Source organism: Mixophyes fleayi, chromosome 4 (genome assembly GCF_038048845.1).
Source record: "Mixophyes fleayi isolate aMixFle1 chromosome 4, aMixFle1.hap1, whole genome shotgun sequence".
In the NCBI taxonomy this organism is placed as follows: domain Eukaryota; kingdom Metazoa; phylum Chordata; class Amphibia; order Anura; family Limnodynastidae; genus Mixophyes; species Mixophyes fleayi.
Genome location: NC_134405.1, coordinates 138,923,750 through 138,942,241, shown reverse-complemented (window position 1 = coordinate 138,942,241; position 18,492 = coordinate 138,923,750). Strand labels below are relative to the sequence as shown.

General features: G+C 39.6%; 1 protein-coding gene across 1 annotated transcript in view; it reads left to right on the top strand.

Moving 5' to 3' along the window:
* Positions 1–18,492, top strand: part of LOC142152150 (uncharacterized) — a 61,642-nt gene that overhangs the window by 23,358 nt on the left and 19,792 nt on the right. The window contains exons 5-11 of the mRNA XM_075208475.1: positions 1,723–1,818; positions 3,713–3,823; positions 4,050–4,157; positions 4,517–4,597; positions 6,606–6,815; positions 12,888–12,981; positions 13,075–13,238. Of these exons, the coding sequence (XP_075064576.1) occupies positions 1,723–1,818; positions 3,713–3,823; positions 4,050–4,157; positions 4,517–4,597; positions 6,606–6,815; positions 12,888–12,981; positions 13,075–13,238 (864 nt within the window). The remainder of the gene's footprint in view (positions 1–1,722; positions 1,819–3,712; positions 3,824–4,049; positions 4,158–4,516; positions 4,598–6,605; positions 6,816–12,887; positions 12,982–13,074; positions 13,239–18,492) is intronic.

Genomic DNA, 18,492 nt, shown 5'->3' with positions numbered 1-18,492 from the left:
TTTTTTTAAATATAATCTGTTTTTATTGAAAATATAACAGCGCTTACATATGCAAACAACAATATTAATACAATAAAATATTATGTTTTAGCCGTTTGTTAACTAATAACATTTAAACAGTTTACAACCCCTGTGATGCAGTCCATTCACCTGGACTAAAACAGGGCGAGCCAGGGAGCACAGAAACGTCCCGTGGGGCAGAAGGGCAACAGGTTCCGTAAACAGAGCTGTAGAACAAATAAATGAACACACCAAGAGATGTATAATTGTTCTTCTAATTTGTTGGATAGGGGACAGAAAAAAGGAGGGGTGAGAGGGAAAGTAGGAAACGGGGGGGGGGGGGGGGGTTTTTGGATTTCAAATATTCCATTGGGCGTACAATGTGGTTTCTTTGAATTCCATCCACTCAAACCATAACAAATAGTAAACGCTATATTTATCACCCCGAGGAGTAGATCATGTTTTCCATAGACATATAGAAGTCTAAATGTTCGAACCTCTCTTTAATAGAGGGTGCCGTTGGGGATCTCCAGTGGACCGGTATCACAGCCTTTGCTGCGTTGCTAAGATATCTCACAGAGATTTTTTTACATTGAGAAATAGGAATTTTGTTATCATTAAGTAGCCAGTATTTCGGGCAATTTGGGAGCTCATTTCCCACTATTGCTTTGGAGATAAGTAAAACTGTATTCCAGAAGGGTCTGAGAGATGAGCATTCCCACCAGATATGTAGCGGCGTACCCGGCACCATTTGACATCTCCAACAGAGATTTGGTAATCCCAGGAACATTTTGGCTAGTAGGCTGGGACACCGGTACCACAGAGACACTTTATATTGTGTTTTGACCACTCGCACACTAATTGAGCTGCCTCAGTATTTAAACCTGCTCTAGCACCCAGATTGGTGATAGGAAATTCACTAAACTCCGCAAAACTGACAGCTTCTGCTTTTCAGTAGTCTAACACACTTTCTCTACCACCAACTTCAATTGTTAATCCACTACTTTATGTATTAATTGTTCCCCACATCTCTTAGATTGTAAAGTTAGTTGGACAGGGCCAACTTTAACTTTTCATGTTTAATGTTTCATGTTGTTGTATGTTATTTATTTTTTATCATGACCCTCTCAATGTACAGAGCTACATAATATGTTGGCACTTCATAAAAAAAAAAAAGATAATAATACTCTTGTATATCTGAGTAAAGGAACTAAATTGGGAGGGCGAGCCTTGAGAAAAGGCTTGATATATCGTTAAGGTATGTTTACTAGTTGCAAGGAAGTGGGCATGGCCTCGAAGTGCCTATTATAACAAAACAAAAATTCATAGACTCTCCATAGCAGGAAGAGGAAAATAGGCAGTAAACATAGTTGATGCACCTTAATGAGTGATAACCATGGAAGAAAAATGCTGTGTATGTAGTTATCTGTTACCTGAACAAGTTGCACCATAGGGATGAAGGTAAATATCCTTTTCTAGGTAAAGGGTGATCTAACCTCAAAATGAGTGCTCCAGGGTTCCCAAACTCTATTAAACAATACCGCTACATTATTAAGAATACAGGTAATGTGTTTTATCTTATAAGTCCTTATTGATAACAGAGGTGGGGGTTATATTTATAACTTTGTACTCTTTACTAGAGTTTCACTTGCCCTTTTTCTGCTGTTTATTTTTATACCTTGATTCAATTTCTAACTGCTGACGAGTAGTTTTGTGTTTCAGGGATCTTCACTCCTTCATGAAGCGGTTCGTGGTAAAAGCATTGAAACTGTTAAGTTCCTGCTAAGTAAAGGAGCCAATACAAACTTGCAAGACCAGGTGGGTGACCCTGGGGACAAATATTGCAATATATGAAAGATTTACAATGGATAAGGGCAGGTATAGAAAAACACTGGTATATGAAAATGCAAGACTGTCAAAGGTCCATTCAATGGTAACTATAACATTCTAACATTGAAGAAGTGCTAAATTATTGGCAGTGCAACATAGACTCTCGTCTATGGTTTGGAGGTGACCCATATTACCTAAGCACAAATATTTATTCTTTATTTCTGCAGGTCCACCTAGTGCCTTTCAAGGTGCACATCCATTTGCTGGTCTTTGTAACCATGCCTATAAAAGGGGCTTTGACTCCACTTGCAGGTTTCTGTTACTCTAGGAAAATGTGCATGTTGAAAACATAAAAAAAAAAAAATCACAAAAAATTCCATCATACTTCCCCTTTTCTCTTTCATCTGTCTGGGGGACACTGCTTAACCATGGGGGTTGAGTAGGGTAAGAAGGAATTTGGCACCTACATAGTTAATTTCCAAGCTGCTGACAGGCCCCTCCCCCTGCCAACCAGAATTGGACTCCATGATTTTACAGGCAACTGTAGGAAATAGTACCTTTTTGTCTGTTAATACTCCAAAGTCCAGGACTCCGAGGTTTAGTACCTTCAGACAGCCCTTTCGTGGGGGCATGTCTGGCAGAGGTCAGACGGTTAGATCTTCTGGAGATAGGAGACAATCTCTTTGAGGAAGATCATCTTCATCATCCTCTTCTGGACGGCCCTCCTCCAAGCTTCCGGATAAACCGACAGCATGACGCCCACCCACCTCTGTTGGAGTGGGGGGTAGGGGGACGTCTGCTACTGTTCAGAGATCAGTGGGCAGAGTCATCAGGAGACAGATGGATTCAGGGAATCCTAACAAGAGGTTACATGATAGATTTGGTGGGACCAGCTCCTCACAGGTTTTTTGTAACCAGTTTGCCCCGACATCCACACAAAAGACAGGCAATGCTCCATTGTGTCGATTTGCTTCTTTCGCAGGGAGTTATTGTAGAGGTTCCAGAGGATCAAAGGAGGCAGGGGTTTTACTCCAACCTCTTTTTTGGTCCAAAAGCCGGATGGCTCGATCAGGCCAGTTTTGAACCTCAAGCAGTTAAATCTTCACCTGTGCGTAGTTTATTTTCGGATGGAATCTCTGAGATTGGTCATCAGTGGTCTGGAGGCGAGTCAGTTCATAACGGCGATAGACATCAAGGACGCCTACCTCCATGTTCCATTCTGGAAGGGGCATCAGCCTCTTCTCAGTTTCACGATGAGATCGAATCACTATCAGTCCAGGGCTCTTCCATATGGGCTTGCAACGATTATGGCGATAATGGCGGCTTTTCTCTATGCCAGAGGGGTACAAATAGTGCCCTATCTGGACGATTTGTTAATAAAAGCTGCGTCAGTGCAATTATTGGAACAACATCTTCAATTTAGCATTCAGGTTCTGGAGAGATATGGTTGGATCCTGAACCGCCCGAAGTCACAGTTGATACCTTGTCAAAGGATGTCATTCCTGGGACTAATAATGGACACGGCGTGTCAGAAAGTTTTTCTTCCAGAGGACAAGATAAGGTCCCTACAACAGGTGACGAACAGGGTTCTGTCCTGCAGGAGGCCGTCGGTCCTCCTGTGCATGAAACTGTTAGGAAAGATGGTGGCGTCTTTTGAGACTTTCCCTTACGGCAGAGTCCAGCATCGGTGTTTTCAATGGGACATGTTGAAGAAACATTCATATACTGAAGTGTTATATTTTATTTTATTTTATTTTTAACTTTTTTTAAATCCAGATTTGTTGTGTTATGCTTATTTTGTTTGTGGTTTTTCTGCTAATGTCAATTGTTATTTGGAATTTTTATGATGGTAACAAATCTTGATTCTTTGCATGTTTTTTAGGAAGGAAATACACCTTTACACTTGGCTGCAGTTTTGACACCTGCTTCTTTGTCTGTTACAATCTGTCAAACTCTGCTGGAACAAGGCTCAAACCCTAGTATCCAGAATATGGTATGAATAAAAAAGAACTAAAAAAAAAAAAGAACTGAATTATACACTTTGTTATAATACACAGCAACCACAAATAACATCAAAGGGTGGAATATAGTAACACATAGATACAGTACTTTGTAGTACTTTTTTTTTATTTTGAATCAGAAAAGTAGACTCAATATTTTGGTTCTCATGCATTGTTTCTTAGACATGAGAGTTTTTACTTTGTGAACTTTCTCTACAGGCAAAAGAAAATTTTGTTTTCACCGTTCTGAGAGGATCAGTCAAGAGTTCAGAAATTCTTATTTCACTTGCCCTTAAACACCACCCTGATCTGCTGAGCCGAAACTCTGTAAGTACAAAAGATGACTAACCTGGAAATGTATTACTTTGTACAGTACTTTTGCACAAACATTAAAGTACTCTTTTCTGCTATGTCTATAGCCAAAACCCATATTGCACAAAGTCTAAATCGCCCCTAAATACGAGTAAAAATAGATATTGATCTTTCACTATTCGGGATATGTGATTTTTGTCTTTGGAAATACCAAAAGGAGACAAAAATAGATAGTAATAAAGAAAGTGGAGGGGTTTAGGGTTAGGATGATCTTATTGTGTAATTTTATTGGTGGAATCTGTAGTCAATATGTGTTCATATCACAGTATATTAAGGTTGTGCTTCTCTCCTTCTTTATGTGTTATATACTTTAGGTTGGTCTCACTGCTCTTGATTTAGCGAGGAAAATATCTGCTCCACCTGCTGTTATCAGATGCATCCAAGAAAAGACCCAGGTATGTAGTAGGCCAGGTTTGGAAATATTGTGACAGATGTGTAGCTTGTCCTATGTATAATCGTTCTCTTTTTTTCCCCCCTGGTAGGGTAACAGCTAATTGTCTTCCAAAATTTATTTTTTTGGAACGGGCAGGCATCTTTAAAAGAACATGCCAAACATATAAACAATTAGTGGTGTTGCAAGATGAATCTACATCCATAATCTAGGAACTCTGCAACTGTGCCACATTTTATCCACATGAATCTAAAAAGAAAAATATGTACTTAGAATTGACCATAAAAAAGAGTTATTTACTTACACATATTACATTTACAATATAATTTAAGTATTTAGCATAGCAGCCCTGCTATTATTAGACTAAGGGGCAATTGTATCAAGCGGCAATTTTTTACCAACGATTTACAATCGCCATTATCTTATGAACTATATGGGGTAAGCATTATATGTTGATTAAGAGTGCAAAATTAATTTAGAATTAAACATCATTTTATCATTAAAATAAGGAGGCAATATTATTTGATTACTAATGGCGCAATAATATTTTTTTTTTATGATGAGCAAAATTTTTTATTTCATAATGGAACACCATTTTAAGTGCGCACTTGTGGCACTACAAGTGCAGGCATGCACTTCTGCCCATGTCTATGCTGGCACTTGTAATGCCACAAGTGAGCATTTTAATTGGTGTCCCCATCATGAAATAATAAGTGTTGCCCCCGTCATAAAAGTTATTATTGCCTCTTTGGTAATCCAATACTATGTCCTAATATAAGCTAAAATATTATTGCTCCCCCCCTCTGTCCGCGGCGTCTGCACTCCTCCTCCCTGCTCCATCCGCACTGAATGTCGGACGAAACGTCACGCCCGACATTCAGTGAGGAGCGGCGCAGAGAGGAGTCGGTGGCAAGCAAGAAGACACGAAGAGAAGAAAGAAGTCGATAGAAAAGGTAAGTGACGGAACGGAAGCAAAGGCGGCATGGCACAGTGTTTTGAGGGGCCAAAAACATTTTTGTGTACTTAAAACGGTCATTAGTGCAGAGAACTGGTTGTTAATTTTATTTGTATCCCACCACTGCTTATAGTGGCTAAAAGTTGGGAACAATTTTCAATGCTATCAGTTCTCCCTTTCATACATCTGTGATTTACAAATTACCATACAAATCGCCGTAGGCAGGTGATTTTCACAAACCACAGCTTGATACATTTCCCCCTAAATATACAAAAGCATGATCCCAGGCTTATTACCACTATTTAACCATTACTTTAACATCCAAACTCTGAGAAATACATACCAATAAGGTATTTATCAATCTTCCATTTTAATGATGATTTATGCTACAAACCTCTTTCTAATAGTTTTGTCTACATATAGTAATGAAAATGGATGGTACAACTTGTACATATAGTACACATGGTTTCCTGACCCTATCCTATCTCCGAGCATTCTACATCATTAAAACCAGTAAAGATTTCTTTTTAGGCACTTGTATGATTTCTGATGCAGTGATCATACTACACTTTTTCTTTATCTCGGGCCACACAATAAGTGATGTATGTGTTCTTGAACATTGCAGTTTTTTTCTGCTAGTACTTTTTTTTGCTTTAGCATTTCATTGTGATTCTCTCACTTAGAGGTAAATGTATCAATATGCGGGTTCTTCAACACCCGCGTGTTCAGCCTCTTCCGCGATTAAATTTCAAGCGGCGCTGCATTGTAAAGGGTTAACTTCCCTTTACAATGCAACGCCGCTTGAAATTTAATCGCGGAAGAGGCTGAACACGCGGGTGTTGAAGAACCCGCATATTGATACATTTACCCCTTAGTGTGCTTTTAGATCATATGTTCCATTTGTCATTTTTCTATATTGTCCAAATTATGAGTGCTCTCGGGATTTGTAACTCCCTAATTAGTCAAAAAGTATGGAAAATACCATGTCCAAATATAGGATTACAATTCTAATACTGCTATGATAAGGCCACAGTTTAACCTATTGTTTTTTTCTAAGGAGCAACAAATGTTCTTCCTGAGCCAGAGACACCTTCATCTATCAAACCCTGTATCTTCAGAGCACAATCTCAGGCCTGATGAATCTGTGTCCTCTAAGGAGATTCCCATTATGGAGGCTGGTAGTTGGAGACCTGGGAAGAAGGTGAAGCTCTTCATCTGTGGACACAGTGGAGTTGGAAAAACTACCTTCGCCAATGCACTGAGAGAGGTAAGATCTGCCCCTGGCCCATATACAGGGCTGTGTTTAGTGTTGGAGCTGCCCTAGGGATTGTAAGTTAACATGTCCTAATTTTAAAATTGTGCACCCCACATGCTTATGTTACTTTAAGCAATACACCCTCCTCCATCGTTTTATTGGGGAAATAAATTGTTATTTTGTTAAATACAGCCCTGCCCATATGCAAATTCATGCTGAAAAGATACACCATGATGCCATTCCTTATTTTGTTTCTACTGTATTAAGTAATTGTCAGAATTAAAATCTTATCTTGACAAATGTTTAAGTGTTAAAAAATACTAGCATATGTTACATATGCCACTGTGTGTTTTTGTTAGGGATGTGCATCGGCGACTTTTGAGGTCTCGTGTTTTGTGTTTTGGATCCGGATTTTCATTATTTTTGGGGTTCGGATTTATCTCGCAAAACACTTGACGAAAGGTCTCGGTTCGGATTTAAGGTTTTGGATTCGGATTTTTTTTGAAAAAAACATAAAAAGTTTAAAAATCAAGTTTTTGGGCTTATTTTCACTCCTACGCTATTATTAACCTCAATAACATTCAATAACAAGCATTTCCACTAATTTACAGTGTATTCTGAACACCTCACAATATAGTTATTAGTCCAAAACGTTGCAACGAGGTATCTTTCTGGACTGCGTAGAGGAGTGGGTCACCACAATATATATAATAAGAAAACCATCAACTTGTATGATTCGCACCAATAAATGTACCTGGACTGCGTAGAGGAGTGGGTCACCACAATATATATTAAAAACCCTGAACTTGTATGATTCGCACCAATAAATGTACCTGGACTGCGTAGAGGAGTGGGTCACCACAATATATATTAAAAACCCTGAACTTGTATGATTCGCACCAATAAATGTACCTGTACTGCGTAGAGGAGTGGGCACTGGGCACCACAATAAAAAATATATAGAAAACCTTGATAGGTCAGAATTACACCCAAAAATAGTATCTGGACTGCGTAGAGTAGTGGCCACTGGCCACCACAATATAATATATAGAAAACCTTGATAGGTCAGAATTACACCCAAAAATAGTATCTGGACTGCATAGAGGACTGGCCACTGGCCACCACAATATAATATATAGAAAACCTTGATAGGTCAGAATTACACCCAAAAATAGTATCTGGACTGCGTAGAGTAGTGGGCACTGGGCACCACAATAAAATATATAAAAAACCTTCAACAGGTCTGCATTACACTGCACATACGGCTGCTCCACCATCCTCTCCATCATATACATGTTGGAGTTTCAGCGTGTGAAAACCTCTTGTTTTTGATAATGTCAGTGCATTTTGAATATTTTTCAATTTGCCCCACACCACTGAATGTACTTTATCTATGATACGCATCTATCTATCTTGACTGCGTAGTGTGGTGGCCCCGGTACATAATTTGGTACCGAGGCCACAATATAATTAAAAAACCCTCCACGGGTCAGAATTCCACCAAAAAAGGGTATGGACTGCGTAGTGTGGTGGCCCCGGTACACAATTTGGTACCGAGGCCACAATATAATAAAAAAATTGGGCATTAACTGTCACCGTTGTTTAATATCTGATACACCTAAATATGGACTGCACAGTGGAGTGGCCCCGGTAGTAAATTTGGTGCCGGGGCCACAATACCTCCTCCAACTTCCAAGTGTAGTGTTTATAAAGACAGACAGCGTCGAAGTGTTATTAGTTGACTTTCTTAACCCTAAAATTGTCCCTGTTGCAAATATTCGTGCAATGGACAGTTACTTTTTTATTGAAAGACTCAAGCTTTCAAGTGTAGTGTTTTTAAAATATAAACAACAATACAGTAGTTTTAGAGCACGTCAATACCTCTTGTTTTAAATTATGACAGGGCATTTTACTTTTGGTTTAATTTCTTGAATTTGTTTAAATTTGGTTTTACTTTTTGAACATGGCAAACGACTGTTGATTGGTCATATAATGCAAAAAAAAAAGTTCCAAGATGGAATTGTCCTTGGGCCCTCACACCCACCCTTATGTTGTTGAAATAGGACATGCACACTTTAACAAACCAATCATTTCAGCGACAGGGCCTACCAAACAACTTTGGCTGAAATGATTGGTTTGTTTGGGCCCCCACACCAATAAAACAATTCATCTCTCCCTGTACAAACTAAACAGGCTCTACTGAGGAAAGATGTCGTCCTCATCCTCAACCTCTGATTCCTCTCCCCCTACAGTGTGTACTTCCTCCTCCTCACACATTATCAATTCGTCCCCGCTGGACTCCACAACCACAGTCCCTCTGTACTGTCTGGAGGGCAGTGCTGTACTTGATTGAGGAATTGATTATTCATTTTTATAAACATCATTTTTTCAACGTTGTGAGGAAGCAACCTCCTTCGCCGCTCACTGACCAGGTTCCCCGCTGCACTAAAAACTCTTTCCGAGTACACACTGGAGGGGGGACAACTCAGTTAAAAAATAGAGCCAGTTTGTACAGGGGCTTCCAAACTGCCTTTTGGAGTTCTACCACGTCACTACCTCTAGTTAATTTAGATTGCAAGGCTTGTAAATATAAATACTTTGAAGATAAAAAAAAGCAGGCTGCACAGACTGTGGAGCTAGAAAGTGAAATTAAATGGACCACGTTACTTTGGTGGCTATCTATGCCCCCCCCCCCCGCCCTACAATTGTAGTTGAATATAAATAAAGCAGCCTGCATAGACTGTAGAACTAGAAATTCAAATATACAAAGAAATGGACAAAGGCAGTTTGGTATCTGTCTGCATCAGATCCCCTCTCCACTAGGAGTAAAACAGAAAACTTTTCAGCCGTTATATAATCTAGAATATAAATAGAAATTGAGAAAGGCAATTTGGTATCTGTCTGCATCATAATCATCAACATCCTCCTCAGCGCCAGCTACATCAATATCCTCCTCCCAGTGTACAACATTCACACCTTCATTAGCCAAATCTGTAACTGGACTGTGGGTGATCCTTCCAGCATATGCAGAGGGCGTGCTGCAAATGCTGGATGGAGTCACCTCTTCCCGTACAGTGATGGGAAGGTCAGGGTTCACAACCAACAACACCCTTGGACTCGCCTGTACTAGGAGATTGGGCATCGGGCTTGCCAGACGACGTTAGTGGCAGCAGCTTCAGCATTAGGAGGAAGTGGGTCTTGATCTTTCCCTACTTTATCCTCCAAATTTTGGTTTTCCATTATATGTAGCACAAGAGAGCGTACCCCTAAGCCACACACACTCGGCAAAGCCTTTAAAAATTATATGCGGCACAGGAGAGTAGCACTGGACTTATACTGCTGAATCAGTGAACTTTGTAATAGCAGTACCACTGGACTTATACACTGCTGAATCAGTGAACCTTGTAATAGCAGTACCACTGGACTTTTACTGCTGAATGTGTGAACTTGGTAATATTGCAGTACCAATGGGCTTATATACTGCTGGATTGGCTTTGCAAATTTGGTTATAATTATTTTTTTTTTTAATTTTTTATTTTAATTTTTTTTATAACTTTTTTTTTATTTTTTAAAAACTTGGGAATAATGGGGAAATAACTATGCCCTTAGAAGCACAGAGCACAGGACACAGCACCACTGGACTGAACAGGACACAGCACAGGACCCAGCAGCACTACTGAACTCAGCAGGACAGAGCACAGGACACAGCACCACTGGACTGATACTGCAGAATGTGTGAACTTTGTAATATTGCAGAACCACTGGACTTTTACTGCTGAATGTGTGAACTTGGTAATATTGCAGTACCAATGGGCTTATACTGCAGGATTGGTTGTGCAAATTTTGTTGTAATTAAAAAAAAATGTAATTAGTTTTTTGTATTTTTTTAAAATAACTTTTTTTTATTTTTTTAAACACTTTGGAATATTGGGGAAATAACTATGCCCTTAGAAGCACAGAGCACAGGACACAGCACCACTGGACTGAACAGGACACAGCACAGGACCCAGCAGCACCACTGACCTCAGAAGGACAGAGCACAGGACACAGCACCACTGGACACAGCACAGCACAGCACTGAACAGCACGAGATATAGCAGGACAGAGGACCACCTAACACACCCTCCCTCTACCCTGATCAATGCCCGAGTGAAGATGGCGGCGACTAGCGGGGAATTTATAGGATCCGAGTATCGCGAGATCCGACAACGGGATTATGAGTCAGAGCCTCAGTTTCAGATTTGAATTTGGCGCCAATACCCGGATCTGTCTCGGATCCGACTCGGATCGGCAACGTTCGGGTGGGCTCGGATTTCATAAATCCGAGTGCGCTCATCTCTAGTTTTTGTGCAAGCATATTTCCTATTTGTGTCTACACAATTTTTTGTCTGTGTGCAAACCTGTCAATCCCTTTACATTTGTACCATGTCTCTGTTTAGATTAATGTGTATGGGAGTGGATACGAGTGTAAGCATGAAATAATGTCTTACTGTGGGGATCATTTACAAACTAGAAAATGTGGGTGCACAGTACAATTTTTCATATGCATTGGAAAATATTTTACTGCATAGCACATAAGAAGACACGTTCCACATGATGTATTTTAATGGTCCATTTGAGCAGATACTGCACAACTTTTAATAGCTTTGGCTAATGACTGAAATGCGCAAGTCTGCAAAAACTACAAATTGAACCTCAATAGAACCTGCTACCACATTAGAAATACCCCCTTAATTAATTTAAATACCCCCAAAAAATAACATCTCACCTGCAATGGATAAAATTGCTCAGCAGACTTCTGCTCTCTTGGCAACACCTCCACCTCCTAATATGTGCAGTCTCCACATGTTGAGGTTCATCAGAATATCTTTAAGCTAAATGAACTTTTTTGCATATGTGTGTTAAATAGTAAAAAGTCATATTGATACATTTGCAGCCATATCATATTATTATTATGTTATAAATGCCCACATAAAAAAAAATGGTTTCAGGCATGTAGGCTTTTCATCGGGTTGATTGACAACAAATAGACATTTATTTAATACTCATCCAACATCAGGAACTAAACACACAAAAGTCATTGAATATGAAGCCATATAAAAATAGCTTTAGCTGCAAGGCATACTCTCACATGTTAGAATTACAACCATGCAATATTGAGACCCACTGGATACTGTTTTAATCGACCTATCCATTAGTCATATTGCATCAATATCTAGTAACGCTATAATGAATAAATTGTAACTATTATATACATAAGATGAATAATACATGTTTATCCAAACATAAACTTCTAAATATGCCTTGTACATGTGTTTTATCCTCATACATTTACATTTTATCTAGGGAAGTTGGCAGGCTGAGTGTGTATAGCCTCTTTGATGTGTCTGGAAATACTGGTATATACAAAAAAATTCCTGGTAGTATCTTTATGTTCTTTTATAAAATTATTTATAAAATATGCATTTCTGTGATGTGTATGCAGACACAAAATGCGTTATTCTCTCGGCCTCCTGGCCGGTCTTTCACGTTGAGGCTCTGCAAGGAGCAGCTAAGAGTCATCTATATTTTTTTGTATTATTATTCCCGTTTCATTAAAATCTAGAAGAAAGAATTGGGTTCTTGAGGAACTAGATGATTAATAAATTGGTGAATGGGGAATTGTCAGAGTTTAAGATAAGTTCAGTTTGGAATAAACATCTAAAGCGACATTTTTAAGGTGCACATTTTTTGCTTTGGTAGTAAATTATTCCACATGACCTTTATCCTGGTTGGCTCTTAAACCCTTTTGTTTACATTCGGCATGAAAATCACCTTTCACTTGTTACATTTCACAAATAATAAGCCACATGACTAGTATAATGTGTATGTATAGGGTGGGAACATATATTAAATGTAATGTGGTGTAAAATGGGGTAGGCACATCATTTGTGTAATGTGGTGTGGGCATTTGGCTGGTATAATGTGAATGCCTGCTAATAGGTCTCAGTGCAATTTGCCTGACGGTGTTGTCTGTGCAATGTGCTTCCTAATGATGCTATTGCTAGTCACATTCTTATCCTCATCCTCTGCTATATCTAACAGACAGGACTACTTTCCAAACTGCAATATTACCTTACTGGCCCAAAAACTCCTCTCTCTACCAAAGGAGTGTCCTGTTCACAGACCGATATCAAAGGTGAGTGTTTGTTTCTCACAGCAATATATTAAGGTGAACAGATACAACATTAGCAGCAATTAATTTTTATCTCTTTCTATTTTGTTTCTTTAGATTGTTCTTTGGTTATATGGGACTTTGCAGGCCAAATGGAGTACTGTTTCACACACTCTCTGCTCCTGAATACCAGTGGGCCCAATACTGTCTATTGTGTGATCTTCAGTCTAAAGGGGATTGAGAGTGACCTCCATGGGGGACAGAGGCATGCACTTGAACAGGTATACAAAAGCAAAGTTCCTTACTTTGAGGATCTTCCCTAACAAGTACTTAAAAGAGGTTTTAAATAATCACTATACTAAATACCCCACTTTCCAAATAATAGTACTTTGGTGATGTTCCTTGCCTACAACTGCCACCATTCACTTTATTTATCAGAGTCCTGTCATGCATATAGATTTGACCTCTACTGAACACTTTTGGCACTGCTCGGGTCTCTCCATAGCAAGCGAGATCTGACCCAATAACTCGAAGCACTATTGAGAAGGAAGGATATGTAGTAGTTTTTTAAATAATATTTACATCCATATATAGATTGATAGATATAGATATAGATATATATATACATATATATATATATATATATATATATATATATATATATATATATATATATATATATATATATATATATATATATATATATATATAACAAAAACAAGCTGCAGCGTCACCTGCTGGGCGGAGTTATACACTGACCTACTAAATTCTTAGCATTATCTAATATATAAAAGTAAAAGCCTAGCGGCGTGTTTTAGTGTGTGTGTGTGTGTGTGTGTGTGTGTGTGTGTGTGTGGAAAAAACTATTTTCTCAGAAAAGGCTCATCCAATTGACCTGAGATTTGGTATACTGACATTATTTGACAAAAAAATTATAATAGTGAAGTCCGTTAACTTCCATCATCCCCCCTTTCCCCCGTGGGAGGGGTAGTAAAGGCTAAATTTACCAGTTGAGGGCTCAAACTCTTGACAGTGTGGGTATTTATTTACCAGAGCCTGTGTTTGGTCATGGACAATTGTATGTCGCATTTTCACGAGTACAGAGAAGCAGTGATGTGAAAGTGCAGGTTATGAATACTGCCCTTCAAGGAAGACTGATTGAGCACAGCGATAAGGTGTTTAGCAGAAACGTTGTGTATCGAGAGGTTTTAGAACAGTAAGACGATGGAGATTAAGGATGTGGCGATCAAGATGAAGGATGAGGTGATGGAGAAGAATGATGAGGTGGTGACATGTGGACAAAACCACGTTAAAAAAGGGCGCTTACGTCGGGAAGTAACGCTCTTCCCCTGAGGAGGCCTGGCCTAGCCCCAAATGCATGACAAGAACCTTTTTAACACCTTAAGTAGCTTGATTTGACTAGAATGCATGTGTATCATGCACGGGTTAACGTGTGTGTGTGTGTGTATGTATGTGTATATATATATATATATATATATATATATATATATATATATATATATATATATATATATATATATATATATATATATATATATATATATATATATATATATATATAAAATCTCAAACGATCATATATAACCTGTCACTTCCTCTCTCAGATGGCGTTCCACAGTGCTCTGTCTAGACTCTTTTACTATATTTTCTGTATACCTCTTTTCTTGGCAAACTCATTGATTCCTGCCCTTACTTCTACCCATCATTCATGTCTCAGGTCTCCAAATGCCTTACTGTCATCTGTTCCTGGATCTCACATTGGAATCCTAAACTTAATATCTCTAAAACATAATTCATTGACTAATCGAAGAGAGGTATATTTCCAAGTGCTCCTGTGGATGTTGCCCTTTTCTATATAATAGTGCTACCAAACTACAGTTACTACAACAAGCAATGACAATGGAAAAATATAGGTACCTTCACTTTGTTACTAACTTCAATAATCAAGTCCATAAAACGTCCCAATACAGTAGTATATATATCCTCCCAATGTTTGTCTCTCTTCAAATGCTTTGTATTCACTTGTATTGTATTTTCAAAAACAAACAACTATTATATATATAGTGTAGTATATCTGATAAAAGTATCTACACCACCATATGTAGCATTAACATTTATTTTAATGGAATTTGCATCAGAAGTGAGTCTATGATGTCCCACACACCACCACTTTGTGTTATATCTCCAAACTCGGCACAAACTGTGTGACACACGCCCCCTATGTGAATGCACTTACTAGAAGTGAATGCTGAGACCTCTTCATATAAACATCTTTACCATCTGGGGGAGTTTTTATCCAATAACGACCACTACTTCTGGAATGGATCTTTTCATCATACATAGAATAATGTCTATAGACTCCATCCCATGGAACATAATTAAAATATCCAAAAGGGAAAAAGGAACTAATAGTGTATCATTTTTGTAATTATTAAACAAATGTGTAAAACAGACTTACATCATAAAAAAGAACAATTCAACATATAAAATATAATGTTTGCCCAACTGGGATGAGGATTGCTTTCGTCGAGATTCTAGTTGACATGCACGTAAAGAGGAGGATTTAAGAAGAAAGTTCTGTGTAGTTAACCATCCCTTTATGGGGAACCTGATTGTGAGTCCAAACCTCCTCAGATGCACTCCCCTCCATCACGTTTCAACTATAGCAAGGCTGTCAAGGGAAAGGGAAGTGTGTAGTGTGGCTTATATGTTTTATATCCAGCTCCGCCAATCAAAAGTCCTTATTCCCATGTAACTGTCAAACTTGCATATAATAAAAATATATACAATTACATAAAACTCCAAGATTGTAAAAGTATACTTGCGACCTATAATTTTTATTGCGTAAATTCAAAATCGAAATGTATACATTTCTCTTTCATCTGGTGGACACTGCTACCATGGGTTGTGAGAGTGGAGGTGGAGTTGGCACTTAACAGGTTAATTTTGTTAATGTATCAAAGCTGACAAACCCCTCCCCTCTGCAACCCACTGTAGCCTCTCCAGTCTTAGTTAAGTGCCCAAAGGAGTTGAGCTTACTTTAATGACAGAAAGAAATTATTTATTTTTTCCTACTAATTTTAATTTTAATTTTAATTTTTTCAGCAGTGTGCTCTGTTAACTATACAGAGCACACTTATACAGACAGTTAGAGCCGGATATCTCTCACTAACATCGAAAGTTTTATTTTATTTTTCCCTTTTATTTCTTTTAAAACTACTTAGCGCTGACAAGCGACTTATAGCCGCTGCCCCATTGATTCAAGACCGATATACCGGTAATCAGAACCAAACTACTGCCCGGGAGAAAGAGCAGAAGACGTTCTCTGGGATACTGAGTTGCTGACAGACCTCTCCTGCTCCATAAGACATCTTAGCCTGATTGGAATGCTAACTACCACTTTTCTTATATTTCTATATCATAGATAGGAGTATATTGAAACTATTGTTGTTGCAAAAGCATTTTTAATAAAATATAGAATACTAATTGCATAACACACATAGCAAGGGATACTAATTTTTGATTCTGTCATAGACTAGTTAGTATCTCTCTGTTTGCTTGTGAGTGATTGTCTGTGTTCATTCTTTTAATGTTATACTGTTCCTTTAAAAAAATGTCTGATAAGGGAAAGGCACCTCTGGCAAAATATTATACCTGTTCCAAGTGTAAAGATAAGTTACCAATGGGACTACAGGACCCGGGGGAGCTTTGTACTGACTGCAGGGGGGGTACCCTAGCCGTGCTTGGCTCAGGTTAGTGCACCGCCTCTAGCGGATATGCCAGCATGGGCAAATGCCCTGACACAGGGGGTTGAGACATTGGTTAAGCTGCTATCTAAACCAACAGAGATTCCAGTGGTTGCGGCAGCTCTCCCTTTTGCCTCAGTAGCAAATGAACCCCTCGTAGCAGTCAGGACTGCGAGGACCTCTGAGTCCACATACTTAGGACTGGCTGGGGCTCCGTCTGTCCTCAGCTCACAAGACCCTCCTACAGGAGAACCGACTTGGTCGGCTTCCCTAGTTAGAGGACTGGATAGGTTAAACCAGTTCTTGGATGCGCCAAGACCTTTTCCCAAATATAAGCGACACAGATCCACTAACCCCCTTCTGACCCTCTCTGATTCAGAGGGATCGTCAGAAGAGGAGAGTGAACTTATAGAAGACTCTGATTCTACACAGGTCATAGACCCAAAAGAGTCTTCCAGATATCAAGGGATTGCCGACCTGGTGGTAGCAGTTCGTCAGACATTAGCTATTCTGGATCTAGAAGAGACTAGAACATCAGATCGAAGTCTCTTCAAAAAAGCTAGGAAACATGCGATCCGCTTTCCTGCATCAGTAGAACTGAAGGAAAGAGCGGAAGCATCCTGGAAACTACCAGATTGGAAATTTACTATTCCGCGAAGGTATCTGGCTTTATATCCATTACAGGAGGAGGACCTCAACCGTTGGGAACAGGTTCCAAGCGTTGATTCACCAGTGGTGCGCTTAGCACGCCACAGCACACTCCCTATTCCAGGGACAGCCACCCTGCAGGATAATACCGACCGCAAAATAGAGGGATTTTTAAAGTCTATCTACACCGCGGCAGGTACTTCATTCAGACCTATGTTTTCATTGGCATGGGTTGCCAGGGCTATGGAAGCATGAGCTGACCAATCAGCAGCGGGTCTGCAAAATTCAGAATTGTTTCCCATTGCCCTGCATCACATGGAGGCTTCAGCATACTTATATGAGGCCGTCCAGAATGCAGCCTTCATTTCTTCATCTATTTCTGCAACTGCAGTAGAGGCCTGGGATGCAGACACAGAATCAAAAAAATCTTTAGAATCATTCCCTTATTCAGGGGGAGTGTTATTCGGCCCTGAACTGGACGCATAATTTGCCAGGCCACAGGAGGCAAAAGCAGCTTTCTCCCAGTAAATGTCCCAAAATCTAGGGCCCCAAGGTTTGGTTCATTTAGGCAGTCCTTTTGTGGGGACTCCTCTGGCAGGGGCCAATCACATAGAATGAGAATTTCGGCCTCTAGTGGACAATCGTATAAAGGTAGGTCTTCCTCCCCCCGAAATGTCCATCTCCCATACTTCCAGAAAAACAGTCAGTTTGACGGTCTCCCTCCGTTCCTCGCGGCTGCAGGAGTGGATGGACGTCTGCTACTGTTCAGAGATCAGTGGGCAGCATTCTCAAAGGATCGTTGGATTCGGGGATCATGACGAGAGGATACATGATAGACCTATCAGGTCTGGCACCTCGTCGTTTCTTTGCAACCAGCTTACCCCGCGACCCTTGAAAGAAAGGGGCAATGCTTACATGTGTTGCCTCTCTTCTTTCTGCCGGAGTCATCCACCAGGTTCCAGAACACCAAAAAAGACGGGTTCTACTTCAATTTCTTTTTGGTCCCAAAGCCGAATGGCTCGTTCCGACCTGTTCTGAATCTAAAACAGTTAAACCAGCACCTTCGGGTGGTCAGGTCTCAAATGGAATCCCTCGGGTCCATCATCAATGGACTGGAACC